Below are 23,106 nucleotides of genomic sequence, written 5' to 3' on the forward strand. Positions count from 1 at the left end.
AACTGCGCCAGTTCTATTTGCTGGCACTTTGAAGCACATTATAAGTTACATATAAACTTAGAAATCCTTTTAAGACCTTTTCTACAAAGTTAGAATAAACTGATCTATGTTTTTAAAACACTGATTAATCGGGTTAAGGTTGGGGTTAGTTGATAGGGTTAGTTATTTGAGGTAACATTTTTCCAAAACGGATTTACAGTATTTATGAGTGAATCTTTTAATTTGGAGGTCATGTGCTGTTTTCCAGCAAATAATGGAAGTAACACTAGTTTCTTGGCCTTGGGAACTGAACTCGGCCTGTTGAGCTGATAGCAGTCTGACAAGGTTTTCACCAGCAACATTATTTCCTGTTTGCTTTTCCTGCTTCCAGGCACTATCCAATTGGAGTTCTGTTTGACCTCCATGCCTCCAACACTGTCTTACCCTGGAGCATCACTGTGCACTTTAAGGTAAGAGTCAATCAGAGTGGGTTCATGTACAGTATTGACAATACTGTACCTCACATTATATTCTGTCTGTAAATTATGTATATTTTGTGTTTAACTGTATCCTAAATTTAGAAAAAGAAATGTTGTAACGTTCCTCGAGTGAATATTTGTATATAAACAATGAATCAAATGAGACATGTAATCTGAAATGGGAAGAAACCCACAGAGAATTATCACCAACTTTACAGCTCTGCAGCCTTTTTGCCTATTTTAGCCACTCATAGTTTTGATATTACGGCACATTTACTCTTCTGGTTCAGTCTCAGCGTTCTTATCAGGCAGCTGTTTTCAACAAACCCTGATAGCTCTTATAAACCCACTGTACACTACCTGCCCGGCACCAGACAGCAAACAGTGGAACATCTACCAGCTAAAGAGCCATATATTTCCCTCAGGAGTTGGTGCAGACCAAAACAGTGCTGAAAGGAGAGTGAATATTGGAATTGTTAACGTAACATATTCGCCAGCTTGTTGTGGAGTTCTTCTGCCCCCTAGTGGCCAAAAACAACAACAATGCAGCTTTAGATCAAATGTTTTTCTTGTGCATGGCTCAGAATTTTCCAGATCATGACCTGCTCCACTGCCCGTCCAACTCTGTGATCGAGGCTCACTTCATGTCCAGCATCAAGGAGGCCGACGCCCTCAAGCACAAGAGCCAAGTCGTGAACGACATGCAGAAGAAAGATCACAAACAGCTGTGGATGGGCCTGCAGAACGGTGAGACACACACACAAACACAAAAACACACACACATTTCTATAAGCAGCTGTGAATGAGCATGCTAAAAGGTGGGAAGGGCAGACACACGCACAGCTGTTGGGGAAGTGACACACATTCACTCATTAACACTCAGATGCACACATGTTGTCTCCCTGCAGCTCACACATCTACATGCAGATTCACACATGCTTACACACACACAGGCACACACACACACACACACACACACACACACACACAGGCTTACACGCACACACAAATACTGTAAGCTGTCACAAGCAATCACATATTTTTGCAATTGTTTGCAAAAGATTCTCTCATGTCTGATAGCAGTCTTTGAAGCCTCCACTTCCAAAACGTCTCACACCCAAACACCCACCAGCTTCCCTTTCCGTTTCCACCCATCTGTGGTGGTTTGTGTAGGTGAAGCTGGGGCGGTGGGGCTGATTCACTTGAAGCTTGTGATGTGGGAGTAGGCGCTGGGATTGTGGTATGGATTCAAGTTTGGGGTTTGTGCTCGTCTTTGAAAAAACACGTGGTGTGAGATTCTTAGAATCACTGCAGGTCAAGTTGATCAAACAAGGCAACAATAAACACTTCGGCCACCAGTGATGTAGCTGCTCTCTGGGCCAGTCAGTAACATATAGATATGTCACGTTGTTTTGATTTGTAATTGTCATGCCTCTCCTCCTTTTTTTATTATTAATTATTAGCACACAATAACATTTGTTTCTGTTGAATTGTTGAATTATGTTATTAATAGGGTTGCTACTGACGATTATTTTCATTATCGGTGAATCTGTTGATTACTTTTTCAATCAATCATTTATTTTATGAAATGTTAAAATTGTGAAAAATGGCCAAGCCCATCAGTTCTGAAAGCCCAAGGTGATACCCTCAAATGTCTTCTTTTGTCTAAAAACAAGAAGCAAAAGTCAAAGATATTCAATTTAAAATTATGTAAAATGAAAAAAAGCTAATTCTTACTTTTGAGAAACTGGAACCTGGAAATATTTGACATTTTTGCATGATTAAATGACTAAAAAAAAATCATCAAAATTGTGGCAGAGTAATTTTCTGTTGATGATCGACAAATCGATTAATCGACTTATTTCTGCTCTAGTTAGAAATATATGACATGATAAACTCAAGTATCTGCTGTTTTGAAGCCTGATGAAGACCTACAAAGGTCCAAACCACTTGTTAAAAATGTATTATCCATTGTCGTGTGAACAAGTCATGAAAACAGATGGCTTTTTATTATAATGTCAACATCACTCCAACATGCACGAATGCTTCAAGTTGGCTTTAGCATTTATTTGAATATATTGTCATTATACTGTATCCATCGGTGTGGTAAAACACTGAAACTGGTGCATTTACTGCTTTTAGGCTTTTCATGCTCTGCTGCTAGGTAATGTTGATGGAGTTTGTCAGGCTGCTCCTTCTTGATAATGTCAGAAGTATCTATAATTTTACTACTTCAGTAAATAATAAACTGTAAATCCTCAAATAATGAACACTACTGGCTCTCAAGTAAAAACAGAAAACAATATTTGTATACATCTATAATTTTGAACATAAATGGTGATCTCACTCACTGATTATGTCCTTTCAATTCTGTTTTGCCATTTTCTCTCGACGTTAAGCTGCTGTTTGTGAAAGTAAACACTTCCTGAAGATACTTCACAAGAAAGTTGAAAGTAAACTAATTGCAATGCAAATTATGGCCAGAAAACTGTCATGTAACATGTGCATTGTGCATGTGGCACTGAAAACAGGTTTGCAGACAAACCCACGAAACTTCAGCTGCTTATCTCTCTTCCACTTTCACTGAAACTAAAAGAGAGAGAAATGTCACATCTTAATTCAAGAAAGAAAGATAAAAATGTTCATTTAGGAGACAGACCTGCTATGACCTGTTTTGAGAAGTTCACGTTGTAGTTCATGCTGTTTTTTTCCTGAAACTGTTTATAACTACATTACACAGAGAAACAGACAATACTTATGAACTAGTCCAAAAAGAAGGATTTGGCCTTACCTGTTACACTTGAAAGTGAGAGATGAAATCTTTTTGAAACCAAAACTTTCACATCCAAAAGAGACCAGAAACAGAGACAGAGAAACAGGGATGGCTCATACTTTCATCCTGGAGAGATAAAACAGAAGGTTTTCAGAAGATTCATGTGAAAGCGAGAGGCGAGGGGAGATGGAGGTTTGAAACCAGCACATGCTGGGTGGAATCATTTTTCTTTTCGACCAAAGTTCCTGTGTTAGTAAGGACAGTTCAGTTCAGTGTCCGTCAACTTTTAAGAGGCGGAGGTGTACGGACATTGGTGTTTCTCAGAGTTAAAGGACAGTTCTTGTCTCTTACACTGCACACGTAATCATTTTCCATGACATATCACACTGTGATTTTTATAATTGCATTACTGTCATCCTCCAAGGCAACCAGACTTGCGGTTAACTGCAACAAATATTTTTATAGCTACTTAGTATGTTTACCTGAAAGGGTGTTAAAACCCATTCAGGAATCTCTGATGTAGCAAAGTGTTGTACCATGAAGTATGTTTACACTGTAGTGAATTGTCCAAAACATGAAAAAAAAAACTGGAAATCCCCTTTTTAAAGCACATTTCCTGTAAACCCTGTTTACAGCTCATCCATGTCTGCTTTTGAGGATGTGTCAGGAATTGAGGTGTTCACATGTCCACTAGTATTCTGATTATTTTCAGGTTTTTGGAGTATCTCATTTGCGTGTTTGCACTTATAAACTTTATTCTACCCTGGTTTCATATTAAGAAATGTGGATAAACTGGTTCTGAAAATGCTTTTATAGCTTGGTTATTCTCAACCGGTGTACTGTGGCATTTCGAAACTATTGCCAATATGATACCTGCGTTTTGGAAACAATACCAAAATGATTTTTGATTACTTTGAGAACAAAGCCCTTTCTTTCCCAGACAAATGTTTTAAAATGTTAAATGTAAAGTGTAAACACAAGAAGCCATGCGAGCCATCTGCCTAAATAAAATGCAGTCTAAAATTGGCATTTTTTAGTTCAATCATGAAATATCTGAGCAAAGTAAACAAGACGACAAATCATTCAACACTTGACAGTTTTTGTACTTAGTGCTATAAACATTTCATTTGGTTAAAAAAGAAACAACGCCCAACGCTTTATCCAGGTTTTCTGTTTAATGCTGTCTGTGCAAGTGAACCTTCAGATTAGTTCACATTTTACATGTATAATAGTCAGTCAGAAAAACAACTTGAAGTGAAAGCATATCAGCCTTATATCAGTTATGTGGAAGATAAGGCAGCCAGAGGGATCATCCTTAACTGTTCAAAGAACATAATCGGCTCAGAAGTGTTATCTTTTGTGCATTTATATATCTCACTTGATGCTGCATGCTGGAGAAGGATGATGAAGATTTTATTAAATCAACATGTCTTGACGGGAGATTTTACAATTGCTGACCTATGTTTGTTTGTATTTGTGTCGTCACAGATAAGTTTGACCAGTTTTGGGCCATGAACAGGAAGCTAATGGAATATCCCACCGAGGAGGGAGGCTTCAGATACATTCCCTTCAGGATATACCAGGTAACGCATACACATACACACATACACACACACACAACAACAACAAAACTTTAAAAACAACAGACTTTTCCCCCTCCCACAGACCTTATAACTTCCTTTTTAGTTTGGCCAGTACATGTTGAGTCCCTGGACTCTTGAGAGTAGAGCTGAAGTTTGTCAGTCAGCCCAGTAGGTGTAGCTAGATGGCTGTGTATCAATTGTTCTATGTTGTCTGACGCTGCCTTAGCAGGGAAATCACCTCCAGCCAGACACTAGCTCATTTTTCTAGTAAGTTACTACTCTCTACAGATAACAGTAATGCTCTATTCAAAATATGCAGCTGGTAGGCAAAAAGTAACGAAAAGGACTCTTTCTTTCCTTCTTGTTAAAATCCAGGTAATCATTCCTGTTCAGCTCATGAACCACGATGGGCAAATTTTGCCTCTCCCTGACCCACACACACCTGCAGATAGTCTAAATATCAGTTAAAAAAAAATCAAAGTCTCCCATATTGTGCAACTGAGGAGGCTGTGATCTTCTCTTGACATATTCATCACTCAAATAAACAAGAATAGTCTCTTGTTTTATCTGATTTCATAATCCAAAAAACAACAACCTACAGTGCGTTCATGCTTGCCATAATACCTGTCTTGACAACATGAGTAAGAGTCTGAGATCCAGTTGTTTTTATTTTGGTTTGTTTAGGTAATTTATAGTTCTCTACATATAATTGAAGCCATCGATTAACATAGCTTAATAACCTAATCAAACCTTCTTTCAGTTTTCACTAAATGTTTAAGTGAAACATAAAGAGAAACATTAATTATGTGTATTTGCTTGTGAATGCTGCTTGCAAGTTCACTGCTTTATAGCTGTTTTTTTGTTATTGTGACCTCTGATAAAATAACAAAATCTCTCTAAATCATAAAGGCCAAGAAACAAAACATGTCTCTCAGAGATGTGTGGGACCCCGCTTTGCCCTGGTGCTTTTTGGAGGTTATTCATCTGTTCCTGTACATTTGATACCTGTGACTCTTCCCAGTTTGTGTGTAATTTTATTGAACCAAGATGAGCCGGTAGGCGAGCCTCCGGGTTCAGTCCGGGATCAGGAGGCGTAGGCAGACAAGCGGCCTCAGGTCGGGTGTTTCCGCCAAGCCTCCGCAGCTTTATCCTGACTCAGGTGAAAATTCCCATTGGCGGCCAAAAAAGAAAGAAGAGGAGATGATTAAGCGGCTGAATCTCGCCTGGAAAACATTAGCACGCCGAAAGCCAGACAGCGGGGGAAAAGTGCCATGCTTTTAGTTAGGTGTTGGGGGTTTCTATGCAGATCAGGAAAGGCTGGAAAAGCGTGGAGAATTAATTTGACAACTTCCAGGGTTTGGAACGGTTCAGGATTGCAAGACTGAAAAAGTTACGTGGCATTGTAAAGGAATAATCTTAAGCAACAGTGTAATTAAATGTAATTTAAAGTCCTCTTAAGCCTACTGGACACTGAATTGTCCAATCCAGTTAAAGGAAATGAAGATTTGGAAAACATCTGGATCTTTGCAACAAAAACATGTTGACAGTCTGCTTTGAGTCTAGTGGCTGAATGTGGTGCATTTAGCCTTGATCTCAAATCACAGCAAACAGAAAGGCCCCCTCACTGTCACTGAGTCCTGTGATGGAATTAAAACATTAAGGCCTGTCAAGACAAGTTTGGAAAAATAATGTAAGAAAATGGGGCAGAGCAGAAAATAGAACTGGCTTTAAATGACTGAGAGGAGTGACATCTTATGAAACAGAAAAAGATTTATAGATGTTAAGAACAGAACAGGACTTCAGTGTAATGGTTAGCTGCAAGAGTGAACTTTCCTACCAAGCATATTTTTCCGTCATCATATCTGCTGTGACTGCTGGTAATTTCCCTCTGTGATGATTTATTATTGAGTGTGTCAAGTTTTTAATGAGAGCTGCTGGGCTCCACATGTGGCTGCATTTACATTTTGCGCAACAACGCGGACGGGAATACGGCTGTCTGTCACTGTCAACGCAGACCATTTTGCATGAAATTCAAAAAGCTCATAAGTGGGTTTGTTTTTACTTTTACATCGTCAGCGCGTAAATAAACAAATTTACACTTCAACAAAAGCATTCTTGTGTTTGGTAATAAAACATAACTCTTTAAAGTGGGAGACTGAAACATGCAGTCTCGCCAACACCACCCGCCCTTTCAGACATGCACTTGTTGTAGCCGTACAACCATGTAACTGCTGGTGGGTAGAAGAAACCCAGACCGTTCCAGTTTGGGGTGTTTTTCATGGCTGAATTGAAAGTTTCCACAGTCATTTATGAGCTGAGTTGGTTTCATGACAATTGGAGCATCAAAGCTTGTTACAACCTCACTGTGTGATTTCCAAACATATTGGAGAAAATAAGCATCATTCCTGAAAAGTCTGGATTGTTTTGGAGATGGTGTGGTTTTCATCTTACAAACTGCTAAATATTTACAACCAAATAAGGCCTGGAAAGAAAAAGAGTGGAAACTAAATCTGTTCATTATGATCTTGAAACTACTCGTAATGGCAGTTTTCTGTGGCACTTTGCAACTACTTTCACTGTCCAAAAGTGTGTCCACAGAAGTTTAGGATTTGCACGAAATGTTTGGAAAAAACTTGTATGACTCAACATTTTGGACTTGGAGTTGATACAGAGTCTATTTTAGGTCAGATAAAACCACTTTATTTGCTAGTAAACCCAAAGTATGTGCACTTAATAATGCACACACAGCTACAGTCAGCAAGGTGGTCAATGTTGAACCAGAAAGTCAGTCTGTAAACTGTGATGGATGTTTACAATGGACAGTTTGGCTAACCTGGTTGTTTGTTTACAACCTGTCTGATCGTCTGACTGCTCGGGTTTTTTCGTGAGTACAATCTGAATATTAAAGGAAGAGGGGGGTAATAAACTGGACTATACATCTCATTAAAAAACAAAAACAAACAAGAGACCTAAAATCAAACTTAAGTTCTTGTGAAGGAATCCCACAGGAGAAATCCAGTGTTTTGTGAGAGTTGCTGTGACAAGACCAAACACGATACGACAAAACCTAGCGAAGACACTCAGCCTGGAGAAAAAAAAAAATTAGATTGAAGAGAAAAAGGTGCAGAAATGCTGAGAAGAACAAAGCTGCACTCAGAAGTCACTGTGGTGACTTAACAGGAGACTGCCTTACACAGGGAAAGATCCCCCCCCCACACACACACACACACACACACACACACACACACACACACACACACACACACACACACACACACACACACACACACACGCTTGTTCAGAGTCCTTCAAAGCCAGATTGTGGTCTTTACTGTAAATAACATGTGCTGTGTTTGATGCAGACAGAATTAATGACAACACTCAGTCCAAATAACAGAGGGCTCATTTCCGTCTGGCCTGCACACCTCATGGAGACGAAGACACCTCATGGGCATTGACGACACATTTGTGTGTGTGTGTGTGTGTGTGTGTGTCTGCCTTATGTCCTGAAGGTTCAAAATAATTTAACCACCTTTCTTGGCCTGATAAAAATCTTAGATATTAATTCTTAGTGATAAGGACTGAGGATCTAAACTATCTGTAAGCAAAAGTGTAAATTGACAACTTCATTTTTCTTTTTAAAGTTTTTCTGTCTTATTTAATCTACATATATCTTTGACATTGTAAATATTGTTTTTTATTATTTAAAGGTAATGAATAAGCCCTTTTTGGATTTCTTCGTCTCCCTCTATATTACTCTATATTACTTTCCATTGTTACTTTTATCTCATTTTTTAAAATTTTAAGTTTTGCTTTTCCTTATGTGTGCCCCTATATTTCTGTGTATGTTTGCATGTGCACATTTTGTCTTTGCAAGCTTCTGTTTGTGTGTTGCCCGCTGCTTGTGCATCATTGTGCGTGTTTGTGTGCATCGGCCCGCCGCGCCCTTTTCTCAGGCTGGCGGCGGGACTTGTTTGGCTGCCAGTGCATCTTCCTACTCCAATAGTGACGCCATTGTGTGATTCAAAGAGCCGCAGGGGGGTGACCGTCTCACTGCACGGAAAGTGAAAATTACTATTCTTCTTTTAAAGACCACTTACATTGTTGCTCTACAGGTACACCTCTCTGTCCCTGCTCCGTGACTCATTGCTTACTCAGAAACCCCCCTGTGCAAGAGCAGGCAGTCCACCTCCAGCCGCCTCTGTTCTGTGGTGCTGTGGAAGCTGCCTGCTTCGAAGAATGCATGTTTATTGCCTCCCAGATATCTTGTAATTGCTGACTGAAATGAGTGGGAGGTGGTGACTACACAGACAATTACAAAACATGGGAAAGCTGGAAACAGTTCATGCCAAAGGCAACAGGTGATATGCCTGTTGTACTGGGGAATGCACTGCTGCCTTTACAGTAATGGTGTCTGTTAGAACCATTGTAAGTTTTGTAATCAGTCTGCCACCGCCAAACAGATTTTTATCTCTTAGTGTTGGCAAACCTAGCTGATTTGTACATGAGCATGCAGAGACAGATGGAGGTTTAATTTGATAATTAATTCCATGTGTTTGGTTTGTTTTGATATTGCATTAAAAAGCCAAAGGTACAAAAAAAAACATAGTTTCTGTCACTGCTCTAGTGGTATCTAGTCACGCAGATAGGTTTTGTTTGTTCAGTTTTGAGATTCCTGTCTCTAAGAGTTATGTCTTTACCGGTACACTATGGAAGGAAATGGAATATTGTTTGTGGTGCTCACAGCTGTAAAGAAAACATTACATTTAAAAATATTCAAGAGCAACATCTTCAGAATCGATGTCCCCATTACCGCAGAACACACTGTCAACAAAGGTTATAAAAAAACTACAGTATTTTTTGGGTGGAAAGTAGTATTGAATGTTGACGTGGAGGCAGAACTCTCAGAGACACGGATATCTCAAAACTTGGGCAGATAAAACCAAAACTGTCTGCATGGCTAAATACCAATTGAAATAAATACCACTTTCATTAAAACATAAATATAATACCTTATAAATTGGATGGTGCCAAATAGAGCAAGTTAAACTTCAAAGTGAGCATTACGTAAAGAAGCTTTCTGGTTTTAGGGAGGCTAGACAAATTAAGTAATTAGCAATGCTTCTGTAAGTTTAGAAGAACTAGTGAATATAAATCCTTCAGAAATTCTGATTAGCACTAAAATATGGAGATGTCTGAATGTTGAAGTACAACAGATCAACCAAGCATGCAACACTTGATAAATAATTTAGAATTCAATTCAGTGTCCCTTGATGGAGTTTCTCCTCTACAGGTGTGCATTTCAAGTTCTAAGTAAATGAAGACTGCTAAAAATGAGGTTGGAATTTTAATTTACGAATGGATGGTCTCAGAGTTCAGTGGAAACGCTTTCTCTCGCCCCTCTCGATTCATGGAAACTTGGATTGATTGACGGTGCTTTACCCCCCGACCATTGTTTTACCATCAATTAGGCGGATTGAATCCCCTCCATCAATTAGGTGACGTCTTGAGTTCCGCTGCTCTTTTCACTCAGCAAGAGCGAGCCATCTCTTTTCACCTGAATCCTAATGACACCTCGCTCTCTTTGTGTTGCCATGTGCTGCTCTGCCAGCTAAGGTGTCACACCAGCTGAAAAGAAAGTGTCTTCATCCGAGCAATATCACGCATCTCTCCCTAGGGATCTATAGCCCCTTCTTTGTATGGCGACCAGCTCAATTATTCATGGGTGGCTATTTAAAAATGCAATGAAGTAGCTGTCACTTAGCGCACTCTCTCTGCTCTGGCTCTTATCCCGCACGAACCTCCATGCTTCCTGTCAGTGACTCAGTCTTTCTGTGTAACCTGAGCACCGGCTTCGCGCCTCCACTGCCACCTTCCTTTTGCTGGTTCGCGCCTGGCTCTGTGGTGTGTAGTTACCGCTCGGGCACTCGATCCCCGTCCTCGCCGGTTTCCTTTTCACAGCTCCATGATTAGGCCCTATTGTGTGTCAGACTCTCCGTTTGACACCTCAGGCTGGATATCTGCCTGCACTACTAACTGTTATCAGAGTTTAAATCCCGCTGAGCCCACTAATACTGATCACTGTTGATCACAACGAGAGCTGTGCTGTAATTCTGTTTTTTTGGCTTTCAGTGCGAATAATAATAAGATTACATTTTTTTTTATTATTTTAACAAAAATTCACACAATTGACAAAATTCTGTTTTTAGCAAATTAATTCAAAGAAAATTATAATTAAAGCATAACAAAATTAATTAATTAAGTTTTGTTTTGCATATGTGAATAGTTTGGTCTCAAAAACAATATTTCTTTTATTATTGATTGATACTGATGATAAATGTTTGATTATATGATTAATTTCTTTTCAGGAAAAAAGGACAAATGCCCTTTGCAAGAGTCCAAAGTCAAGGATTCAGTTTCTACTGATATAAGAGAGAGAAATGCTGCAAATCCTCAAATGATTGGCCTTTTTTATTGAATGAATTACTTTAAACAATTAACCGATTTCGTGTATTACATTTTCTGTTTTTTAGATTGTTCTTATTAATATGGTGATATCGATTTGACCATATCGCCCGGCCCACTACTCAGCTTAATTAGCTCACTAATTAATGCCTCTTCAGTCAGAGAAACACAACCAATTAGTGAAATGAGTCAGTGTAGTGTTGAAAATGCTTATGCTCCTGAGTCACTATGGCACATAGCTGAGATCTACTGAGGTAAGGTGCTTGATTAACCAAATAGCATTATAAGTCACCACCTGACGGCAACTCCTGGTCGGTGTCCAGTGCCTGGCGCCTTGTCTCCTGCCCTGAGGACATGGGTCACTTGGTAACCAGAACCAATGAATTTTTAACTCAACTCTGAAGTGATAGCGAGACTCTTGACATTTACAAAGAACATACCTGCTGAGATACTAGAATCAGGTTCAGGAACTGGATTTACAGGAGGTTACAGTATAACATAAAGCATGTCAAATAAATAAATGTAAACTGTTTTGTAGATATTACTTGTACCATACACATTGTGTAATGTTTACCCCAGTAGGAATGGACGCCATATACGTCATATTGAGCCTTAGACATTGTATTTAGTTGTAGGAGGTGTTTTGCATTTATTATACATCAAATAAGTTCACAGTATCACTTGTATTTCTACATGCCTGTGTGTTGATGGATGGGCAGTCACATTATAATCCATGGCCAGGGTGCAAGCTGGATAGCGGTATATTAATGCGTGTTGCTGAGCACTAAACTGTTATTTGCCAAGAGTTTAATTTGATGTCTTTGTCACACCATTTATTGGAGTCTTTTACACAGATTTTGCAGTTACGACTCAGGTATCATTTAGCAAAATGGGATAGTAACTGCTTGCTACCAGTGGATTATGGGAGTAGGTGTGCACAACAGAAAATTCTGTGGGTGCGGCCTTCTGCTGGGCAAAAAGCAGCGCAAGCATGCAGGAGTGGTCTAAAAAAAAAACCAGGGCTGCTTAGACCTCTAAAGGCTGGAGAGTGCTTCTATATCTGCAAATAAGGAAACGTGCACGGAGGGTGTATGGAGACATTTGCAGATTTTGGTTATAACTTTAATGTGTTCAGTTCCAGTGTTTGTTTTCAAACCTGCCTCCCAACAGGAAGTGCAGGGCCGCACAAGGTGGTGTTGAGATTTTGAGGGAGGTATGCTTGTCAGCTCCTCCAAGAGCCTCTGTGACCAACAGTTACCCATAACACCCTTCTTTGCTTAGATCCACAGTGATGTTTTTGTGTATCTTTGCAGAAGTGTAATTCTCACATAACCCAGTCCATCAAAAAAACATTTCACACAAGTAGACTAGCTTTTAATTATTGCCTTTATTACATAGCTTTGTTGAATACTCGATTCTGATTGGTCAATTATGGCATTCTACGTTATTTCTGAAGAGCAGACCTCTGCTATGAATATCAGACCGTTGCTATGGACGCAGTTCTGCTCATAGACTCTCAAGTCCAATCATATCAATCCACAGAAAGAAGTCCTGTGGCCAAAAAACATTTTTAAATCAATTAAATCAATATTTGGTGTCAAATTATTGATTTCTTTAGTAAGTATCAGTGTAATACGTGGGATAATGTATAATGAGCCTTCCGGGTGATTCTAGACCTACATCTCCCTGACGGGGTTAATTTGGCAATAATGACCGGCTCGCTGTACATTATCCCTTACTTATCAGCCGATGATGATGTGAATGATTTGTGCTGTGATTTAAAAGGCTTGGAAGCATTGTTTTAAGGTAGACTTGTTCATTAGTGTGACAGTTGTCAGATCTTTGATATGAACGTCCCTTTGGTCAGCCATGCCTACAGAGCACCAAAAATCTTGAGACTCCGCTTCCCTTTTCACTATTTTAATGGCCTGAACTTAACTTTCAAATGTTCCACCAACCTGAAGTTTATTATTAATAATAAGATAATAGGATCCAAACTGAAAATGTGTTCTCTTTAATTCAGTCAAGGACTTACTGTTTTAGTATCATCTCGAATGGCATCTTATCAAATGAGTTATTTTTTAATTTTACATATTTCAACAGTATGGTAAAAAAATACATTTTTTTTTATTTAACTGGACTTATTATTAAATGAATAGAACTAATGTATAGTGTAGAATAGTGACTAATTATCTCAAGTCAAGTTAATTTTATTTATATAACCCAAATTCACAAATTGCCATACCAATCTATACAACATACAACACCCTCTGTCCTTACACTCCTTAGTCAAAGTCCACTGTCAGCACTGTACATAGTTTACTAGATTTTTGTCTGCCGTCTGGCTGTAATTTCCCACCATGTTTCCCGCACTTCTCTCTCATGGAATGTTGTGGCTGCAGGGCCGCAGATGAGAGCTGAACAGTCATGAGGATGTTTGGTGCATACGTCACTTTTGTTTAGCTGTGCCATCATGACTTAGTCAGTTTACATTTTATGCAGTTAGTGGTCGCTCTTACCCAGAGTGATTTGCATTGTGATCAGCAGTAGGATAAACTTTAGTTCCTAGATCATTACCATGGTAGGTTAGTCATAGTGAGGAGGTCAGAGGTGAGCGTTACATCATCGTGACAATATGCCTCTGACTGTACAGAGTACTGCACATACAGTGTGGGTAAAAAGAAAGCAGAGGAAAGATGGAAGGATTTTTTCAGACAGGATGATATGGGAGAGCATATCTGATTAATCTCTGAACTACATTTCACCAACAACACTGGAGAGGTAGTACTTTATTGTGTTTTGCAATGAAACGTTTCATTCTTTGGTTTCTAATCAAGTTTTTTTTTTTTTTAATTTAAATTAGTTTTTGAAAGGCTTGGTACATGGCATACATATGTTATTGTTTCCAGGATACAGGAACACATGCCGCATTTTTATATTATGGTGGCAGACTCTGGTACATACATTCAGAAAAAAGTAAACAAATAAATGAGTAAATCCAGAAGGAAAAACAAAACAAACAAAAAAAGCAACAACAGAGGGAAAACATGTCATACATATATCTTGTGTCATATTACAGGATCACATAGTCACAGAGAAGACTGATATCTATTTAGACTCATCTTCCATTTTAATGTAAGCCCAGAACTGGTCCCAGGGAGACACCCCTTCCTCCTGGTTGCCACTAATTCTACTAAGCATACATTCGTAAGATGCTATTTCCAGCATTGCACTAACCCATTCTTTCAGTTCTAGAGCCCTTGTTTTCTTCAGTGTCTTAAAATAACTCGACAGACTGTTGTTATACCCACAATAATAACAGAAAGAGCACACTTGGATATGTTTGGTATTTGGGACCGGTCCCCCAGCAAACATAACTTTGGACTTTAAAGGGATTTCTGTTTTTGCTGCTTTTTCCATTGTAATTCCAGATTCTAATCAAGTTTTTAGGGTTACTGTCACTTATGGAGCAGCAGGGTGGCATACTGATTTAAAAAAAAAAAAAAACGCTTGTGCATAAAAGGATCCATTATGCTGAAGTGTCTTTGAGCAAAACACTTGAACATTACCATCTCCAACCTGTCTGCAAAGCAGTGAAATAGAGAAGAGGATTATCTTGCAGGGAACAATAGAGAATGTCACATTTAATGTGTTTTACTCCACTATTCTCTCTATCTGAGAACCTTGAGGAGTGCCAAAGGAGTTTGTAGAAGCTGACTTTTCTGCCAAGTGCATAGTAAAGTAGCATTTAATGATTTCCAGACTTATTTTGATCAGTAAAACAAGTCAGCGTCACATGTCATGTCTGTCGAAATGTTGCAGATAGCTATATAGCACATTCTGAGCAGTCAGGCTCATCAAAGCACCACATTCCCAGTTAATCTCGGCAAGCTGTTCATTCACAGCATTTGCGTACATAGTGATGTGGATTCTTCCCACTATTTTAACCCTGTGAACTCTGTTTGCCACCTTAGAATTTCCCCCCTATGTTACTTCACATGAAACTGTCTCATTTACCAGATATTTTATCTGCTTTTTCCAGCAATTCCTTGAATTGATTTCACATGTCTGATGAGTAAAACATTTAAATTCTGCATTTCTTATGGTTGCACAATTAAAGCAGATGGAAATTTCATGCAGCCTTGTAGCATCATTGGATTCACATATCTATGTAATTCAGCCTGAATTATTTGTTGTCGTTGGAAACCCTGGGATCTTGACAAGAGTTTCAAGTTGGCTTTGAACAAAGATCAGCTGTGTAAAATATGTTTGTAATGATGGATCCACTGGTAGGGGTTTGAGGGTGCTGTTCTGCTCTGTGTTGTACATGTAAAATCAAAGTACAGTTATCAGAGGAGAGCTTTCCTTCGTGACTAATTGAGCAGTGTAGATTGTTGCATTGACATTGTCCTCACCAGAAAAACAACAGCATCAGACGCAAAGGCAGAAGTGGCGTGACGTTAAAGTACCGCAAAACTTCTCAGCGAGTTGGTTGGAGTGGATGGTTGTGCATACGAAGCATCTGATTTTAACATCGAATACCTCTGTGCACGTCCCATCTCCTGCCAACAGTAGACACTGGTTTCTTGTAACCATGACTAAGAACTTTCTCTCACCTTAACCAAGTAGTTTTAGTTGCCTTAACTTAGCCAAACCTTTGAGTGTCCATAGAGGTGGCAGATCAGAAAAGGCTTAAATTAATCTTTTTGTAACAGTCCTATTCATTTTGGAAGACAAACAATGTCATCAACATGATTGGGGCACCAGGTCAGAAAATGCTATGGAAGGCAGTGAAAAACCACCTGTTATGTTGATTAGGTTGCAGTGACAATGTGAGAATTTAAAACCACATATTCAAACTATATCTTTGGCACTAACAACAATCCGTCCATCCAGAGAAAACTCCACAACTCAACTCCAAATATGTAAAAATGTTTTTTTTCTTCCCATCTCTTTTGTTTCTTTCCTCCTAAAGCAAGCTGTAAACCTGAGATACTGTGAGCAGTTTACTAGACATGATCTTACCATTTAGGGCTGCCAGTGTGCAGGGTTGCTTAATGCATCCTAAATCAGTTCCTTTTCACGTAACTTATAAGTTAGTTCATTTGGTGGATTCTGAAAACATGTACAAAAAGTCTATTTCTTTTACAGTATGATCTGTAATTTGTTCTATACACTACACCTGAACCTTGCTTTACTACATGCTGGATGCAATATATTTGTATATTTGTTTTGCTGCGCTTGTTAATTTGCCATGCTCTAATTTGTTACAGACGATGAGCGACAGGCCGTTCATCCAGAAACTGTTTCGCCCCGTGTCACCTGAAGGCAACGTGCATACACTTGGCGACCTGCTGAAAGAGATGTACCCAGCTGCTATACCAAACGACGGTAGGTCTACACACAGGCGCACACACAGGTGAAAGTCTTGCATCTTCACTCTTTTTTGATAGTGAACAGCATAATCCTTTTTATTTATTTTTATTTTATTATTTGTGCTCATCTCCTACTGTGATCACAAATAATAATAATAATTTAATCAAGAATAACACTAGAAAAATATCACTGACACACAAGTCTGAATCATGCCAAACATTACTAGCAGCTAACGGTAAGAAGTACAGTAGCAGCCATGTTTTATTTTTGCTTTTCTTATCAAATATAGGCTCTGTCCTCTTCCAGAAGTGAGAGAAGAAAAGAAGCACCTCTCCTCTTAGGTTTCTTTTATTTACGCAGGCACACGAGGCATGTCAGAGATCCACTCTCTCAGATAATACACCCACTGGGGGGGGCTAGATGAGGGAAAATAGTGGCAGTTGCCAGAACAAGTGAAGATGTGGGAGGAGGAGAGGAGATGATAGATAGAGAGTGAGGAGGCATTAAAAGGGAAAGAGAATGAGAGCAAACTTCAGATGTAAAGTCAGAGTGCTCCAACAGGAAGAGATGAAGAGTCTAAACAGGTAGATGGAGAATGTTTAGTTGCTTTAATAAGTGATTGCTGAGGTCATTTCTAAAACCAGAACCACAATTACATCTCTCTCAAATTCAAATACAAGCAACAGGCAGTGCATGTACATAACAAAAAAACAAAACAAAAAAGGGACAGGAGATCCAGACGCTTAAAGGGACAGTTCACCCCCAAATCATAAATACATATTTTTCCTCTTACCTGTAGTGCTATTTATCCATCTAGAGTGTTTTGTTGTGAGTTGCCGAGTTTTGGAGATATCGGTCGTACAGATGTCTGCATTTTTTTAATATAATGGGCTTGTGGTGCTCAAAGCGCCAAAAAAAAGTCAACAGAAAACTCAACAACCTCTTGCCAGGCTTATATTGCCAACCTCCCCTTAAATATAAACAATATGCAGAACGTGAATTGATGAAAAATAAATACTCATACATGCAAACAAAATTAAGGGTAAGGGATATAAAATGAACAGATCAGTGCAGAACCAAGCAGCTAACAATGTTCATATTCTGAAAATCAAGTATGAAATCCTTCAACATCTAACTAATCAATGCAAAGATTTCATTCCGTACACAGATGCACTTAAATAGGCTGTGGTACTGTGGCAGGATAAACAAAACTGGATCACTTGAATAAATTATATTTCTTAGGACAAACAGACATATAGTATATTAGTTATAAAAAAATAATCATTATGAAATATAGAAGAGGACTGGGTGCAAAATATCCCATATCAATGTGCTGCACAAAACAACAGTCATGAAATCCTAAAACACACAAACACTGTCAATATCAGTTTTCTGTCAATATCAGCAAACTGCAAAATATTGGCGAAATGATGGATTACTTTATCAGTAACAAGCATACAGTATATATACTAATTATTATCCATGCCTGTGCACAGCAGGCCAAACATTTTAATATACATATGGACAGCAGGTTTGGCATGTAAGCCCTGTGCACTTGTGGCATACAGTTGAGTTGCAGCTGTGGCGGAGGTGTGGTGATAATGAAAGAAGAGATGAGAGGAGAGAGAGAGAGGGCGAGCGGCAGTCTAAACAGGCAGTGTCTGCAGAGGAGGAGAGAGGAAGTAGATAAGGAGACAATAGTGTGTTAGGACAGAGGACCCGCAGAAGACTCACCTGCACGGAGGAGACAGAACCATTAACACCCCCCCTCCTCTGTCTGTCTGCCTACGTTTCTGTCTCACATTCACTCTTATTTTGTCACCATCACTATTCTGACACATATATATAATCTATTGGTTCTTTTGAAAGAAAAACGTCCTACCTGAATTATAAATTCTACAAAATATTACAAATCTCTTATATTCTTTTGTCGGAGGTCTTATTTTTGCACTATGCCGTGAAATGTCTTCCACTGTTGGATTAATTCAGATTAGGGTAACCCAGGAAGCATTAGCTGTGTCCCAATTCCATACAACACACTGATATTATACAGTATGTACCATAAGCCAAATTTCCTACTATACTTTTTACAGTTAGTATACAAGAAACTAATGCACTTTACTGTTTTCTACTAACAAGAAATGGTGTGCACCAAACTGAAATGGCACTGTCAAGCTGTCTCACCACCATTCACAATTTGTTGGTGATTTGCAGGTCAAAAGATAGTTAGATGTCCAAGTTAAAACTGGTCCCAGTCAGCATTCAGTGCGTTTACATGCACTTAATAATCTCAGAGAACTCAGAAAAAACTGTAGGAACCTGGCTACTGTAAATCCCCCCGACCTTATTTTGGAAGCAAGGCTTGCTTATTTTTAATTTATTAGTGATTGATTTTTATTTGTTTGTGTCGGAGCAGACACTTTTTTCAGTGCCAGTACAACTTTTTCCAATACAAATGTTTCAATGCCAATATTTCCTTTTTCAGTTCCGGTTTTGTTTTCAATGGCAAATATTATTTTCGATGCCAAATGTTAAAGTCACTGTCTTGGCCAACCGTTGCTTTTGCCTGTTCAAATTAAAATCACCGGTGGCAGCTGTACCTAAATAAAGTCAATGCAAGTTATTTGCCAAAAGGCCAGAACTTGGTTGTTCTCTGGTTTAATGTTCTCTGCAGTTGGGTGTAAGTGCTATGCCAAAGATCATTTGTGAGAAAAAAGAAACACCACTCTATAACATCACTCTATGGTCACGAGTGAATGCTGTGTATTTGTAGCTCAACGAGACCAAATATGTGTCGAGAATTTGCATCTCTAAAAGAAACGCGTTGAATAAAGGCTGTCGTAGTGATATTTATAGGCAAGGCTTTCGGGAAAACAAAATCTTGCTTCCACTAGGAAATTTCAGAATCCATCCTTTTGTAGAAGTCTCTGTCATGGTTGCACAGCCTTTAGTTGGTACATTTGAAATCTGCCAAGTACATCGCTTCAGGCAGCATGAATTACAGGCATCAGCTGACATCTCTAAACAATAACAGCTGCCAAGTACTAGGATGTTATTGTAGGATTCTTTTTACTTTCTCATGGATGGTTTTTCTGACACTAATCCACTCCAACCCAGATGTCCATCCATCCATCCATTTTCTACCGCTTGGTCCCGTTAGGGGTCGCGGGTGACTGGAGCCTATCCCAGTGACTTTGGGCCTTAGGCAGGGTACACCCTGGACAGTGGCCAACTCGTCGCAGGGCTCCCAGATGTTATAAATTAATCTAATTTGCATTGTAGTTTTTGCCTAATATTCAGGTTTGCTTAAAATGTGTGTGACTGTTAGGTGGAGACAGAGATGTCCTCTTACTGTCTCTTCCTCTTTTCCTGTTCCTTTCTTTCTCTATAGTTTCCCTGATCTAAGACTCTTTTTTCCCTCTTTGATCCTCTATCGTTCTCTCAGGTGTAGTCTTCAACATCTTCCCTGTCTGCCGTAGACGTCTTTCATGTCTTTGACGTTAAATCTCTGCTTTTCTCTGCTCTCCTCCCTCCCAGAGGAGTCTGCCAGCCTGCCTGGCTGATCAAGGTGAAAGTGGCCCTTTTGTCTCTTGTCGTTTGTTTGGTTTCCACCTCTTCCTCGGCTGGTAGATGAGTCGAGTGATAGCCGGAGATTATGGCGGCATGTTTGGATTAGAGAGACTGGGACGTGTGTTCAGGGACTGGGTGGGGCGGCGGTGTTTTGAGGGTTTGCTGGGAGTATTGTTCAAGAGTTCAGAGGACTTTTTTTCTTTTTCTGTCGGGACCCTAACATATAACAAAAAGAAAATCTGGGGTGCTCCACTACTCTGTGATCTTTCAAACATCAAATAACAAGTTTTTTCATACAATCCTCCCCTCTGTTATGTCTGAGAGAGGATTGGTGTTGACCCCTGTGGGACCTAGAAACGAGTTGCAGCAAACAAATGGCGGTGGCTTGAATTAAGAGGGGGAAAACGAAGGGGATTCCCAAATCGCTCTCAAGCAATGGCCGAAAAGTCTGTGTTGCCTTGAAGCTGTTGTTCCCCCCCCTCCCCACGCTGTGGGAAAGAAACCCGAAACAACATGTTGTAACTGTAACCAGCGGTCAACTCTGACGTCTGTTGGAGCGGTCTGTGTTTTTTTTTTAAACCAGGTGTGTTATTGAGCAAAGTTTTGAAAGGATTTATTTCTTAGGTTTGCTGCAAAAAACGTAGCCTAAACGGTGATGCTGCCCACACATGACACACGTGTGGTGACAGACAATTCTCGTAAACAAAGTTTTTTCATTTTCTTTTCAGTTTTATCCAAGACGAACCCAATCATGAAAACCCCTGCATCAAATATTGTCTGTAAATAATCAGAGGAAAACCCCACCCCATCTTAACACCCCCAACCCCACCCGACCCCTCCCTCCTCTTTGAGTGACAAATCCACACAATGATACTTTGAGCATCCAACCCCCTCTTCCCTCATCCTCCCACATCCCCCCCATTTCAGTCACATTTGTGGTACAGCCTACTCACTATTGGCAGGCTTCCCAATGCAAGCTGCATCAGGAGCCAATACAGCTTTAACTGATCACACAGGTTGGCTCACTTCAGAGGCTGCAGGGGCAAGTGTAGGTTTCAGTGGCTGTTTTGATACAGCAGATAGTGGGTTATGGTTCATATGCGCAGGCGTGTGAGATGTGCACCAGACAGGGGAATTCAGAATGGCTCGAAAGCCTGCTCGATACTTCGGTCTATTGTTGATTGAAATGTGGTCAGCAGAGATCTTTTGCTTTCTAATTCTATCCGTACAGCTCTACTGAAAAAAGCCTGTGAACGTTTTGGTAGAATGTACACTCTGAAATCAGTGGATATATATATATATATATATATATATATATATATATATATATATATATATATATATATATATATATATATATATATATATATATATATATATATATATATATATATATATATATATATATATATATATATATATATATATATATATATATATATATATATGTATATGTGTATATATATATATATATATATATATATATATATATATATATGTATATATATATATATATATATATATATATATATATATATATATATATATATATATATATATATATATATATATATATATATATATATATATATATATATATATATATATATATATATATATATATATATATATATATATATATATATATATATATATATATATATATATATATATATATATATATATATATATATATATATATATATATATATATATATATATATATATATATATATATATATATATATATATATATATATATATATATATATATATATATATATATATATATATATATATATATATATATATATATATATATATATATATATATATATATATATATATATATATATATATATATATATATATATATATATATATATATATATATATATATATATATATATATATATATATATATATATATATATATATATATATATATATATATATATATATATATATATATATATATATATATATATATATATATATATATATATATATATATATATATATATATATATATATATATATATATATATATATATATATATATATATATATATATATATATATATATATATATATATATATATATATATATATATATATATATATATATATATATATATATATATATATATATATATATATATATATATATATATATATATATATATATATATATATATATATATATATATATATATATATATATATATATATATATATATATATATATATATATATATATATATATATATATATATATATATATATATATATATATATATATATATATATATATATATATATATATATATATATATATATATATATATATATATATATATATATATATATATATATATATATATATATATATATATATATATATATATATATATATATATATATATATATATATATATATATATATATATATATATATATATATATATATATATATATATATATATATATATATATATATATATATATATATATATATATATATATATATATATATATATATATATATATATATATATATATATATATATATATATATATATATATATATATATATATATATATATATATATATATATATATATATATATATATATATATATATATATATATATATATATATATATATATATATATATATATATATATATATATATATATATATATATATATATATATATATATATATATATATATATATATATATATATATATATATATATATATATATATATATATATATATATATATATATATATATATATGTATATATATATATATATATATATATATATATATATATATATATATATATATATATATATATATATATATATATATA

The 23,106-nt window shown here is 36.9% G+C and overlaps 1 protein-coding gene across 4 annotated transcripts in view; it reads left to right on the plus strand.

Moving 5' to 3' along the window:
- The window catches only part of atg5 (ATG5 autophagy related 5 homolog (S. cerevisiae)), a 39,857-nt gene that overhangs the window by 2,982 nt on the left and 13,769 nt on the right, over window positions 1-23,106 (plus strand). For 3 of the 4 annotated variants that reach the window (XM_044209498.1, XM_044209499.1, XM_044209500.1), the window contains exons 4-7: window positions 371-449; window positions 1,043-1,205; window positions 4,720-4,814; window positions 16,553-16,670. In XM_044209498.1, coding sequence (XP_044065433.1) covers window positions 371-449; window positions 1,043-1,205; window positions 4,720-4,814; window positions 16,553-16,670 — 455 coding nt within the window. Of the gene's footprint in view, window positions 1-370; window positions 450-1,042; window positions 1,206-4,719; window positions 4,815-16,552; window positions 16,671-16,944; window positions 17,025-23,106 lie in introns of all 4 variants that reach the window. The other variant, XR_006379321.1, reaches the window with a different exon arrangement.

The sequence above is a fragment of the Siniperca chuatsi genome, linkage group LG9, assembly GCF_020085105.1.
Source record: "Siniperca chuatsi isolate FFG_IHB_CAS linkage group LG9, ASM2008510v1, whole genome shotgun sequence".
NCBI classification, from domain to species: Eukaryota; Metazoa; Chordata; class Actinopteri; order Centrarchiformes; family Sinipercidae; genus Siniperca; species Siniperca chuatsi.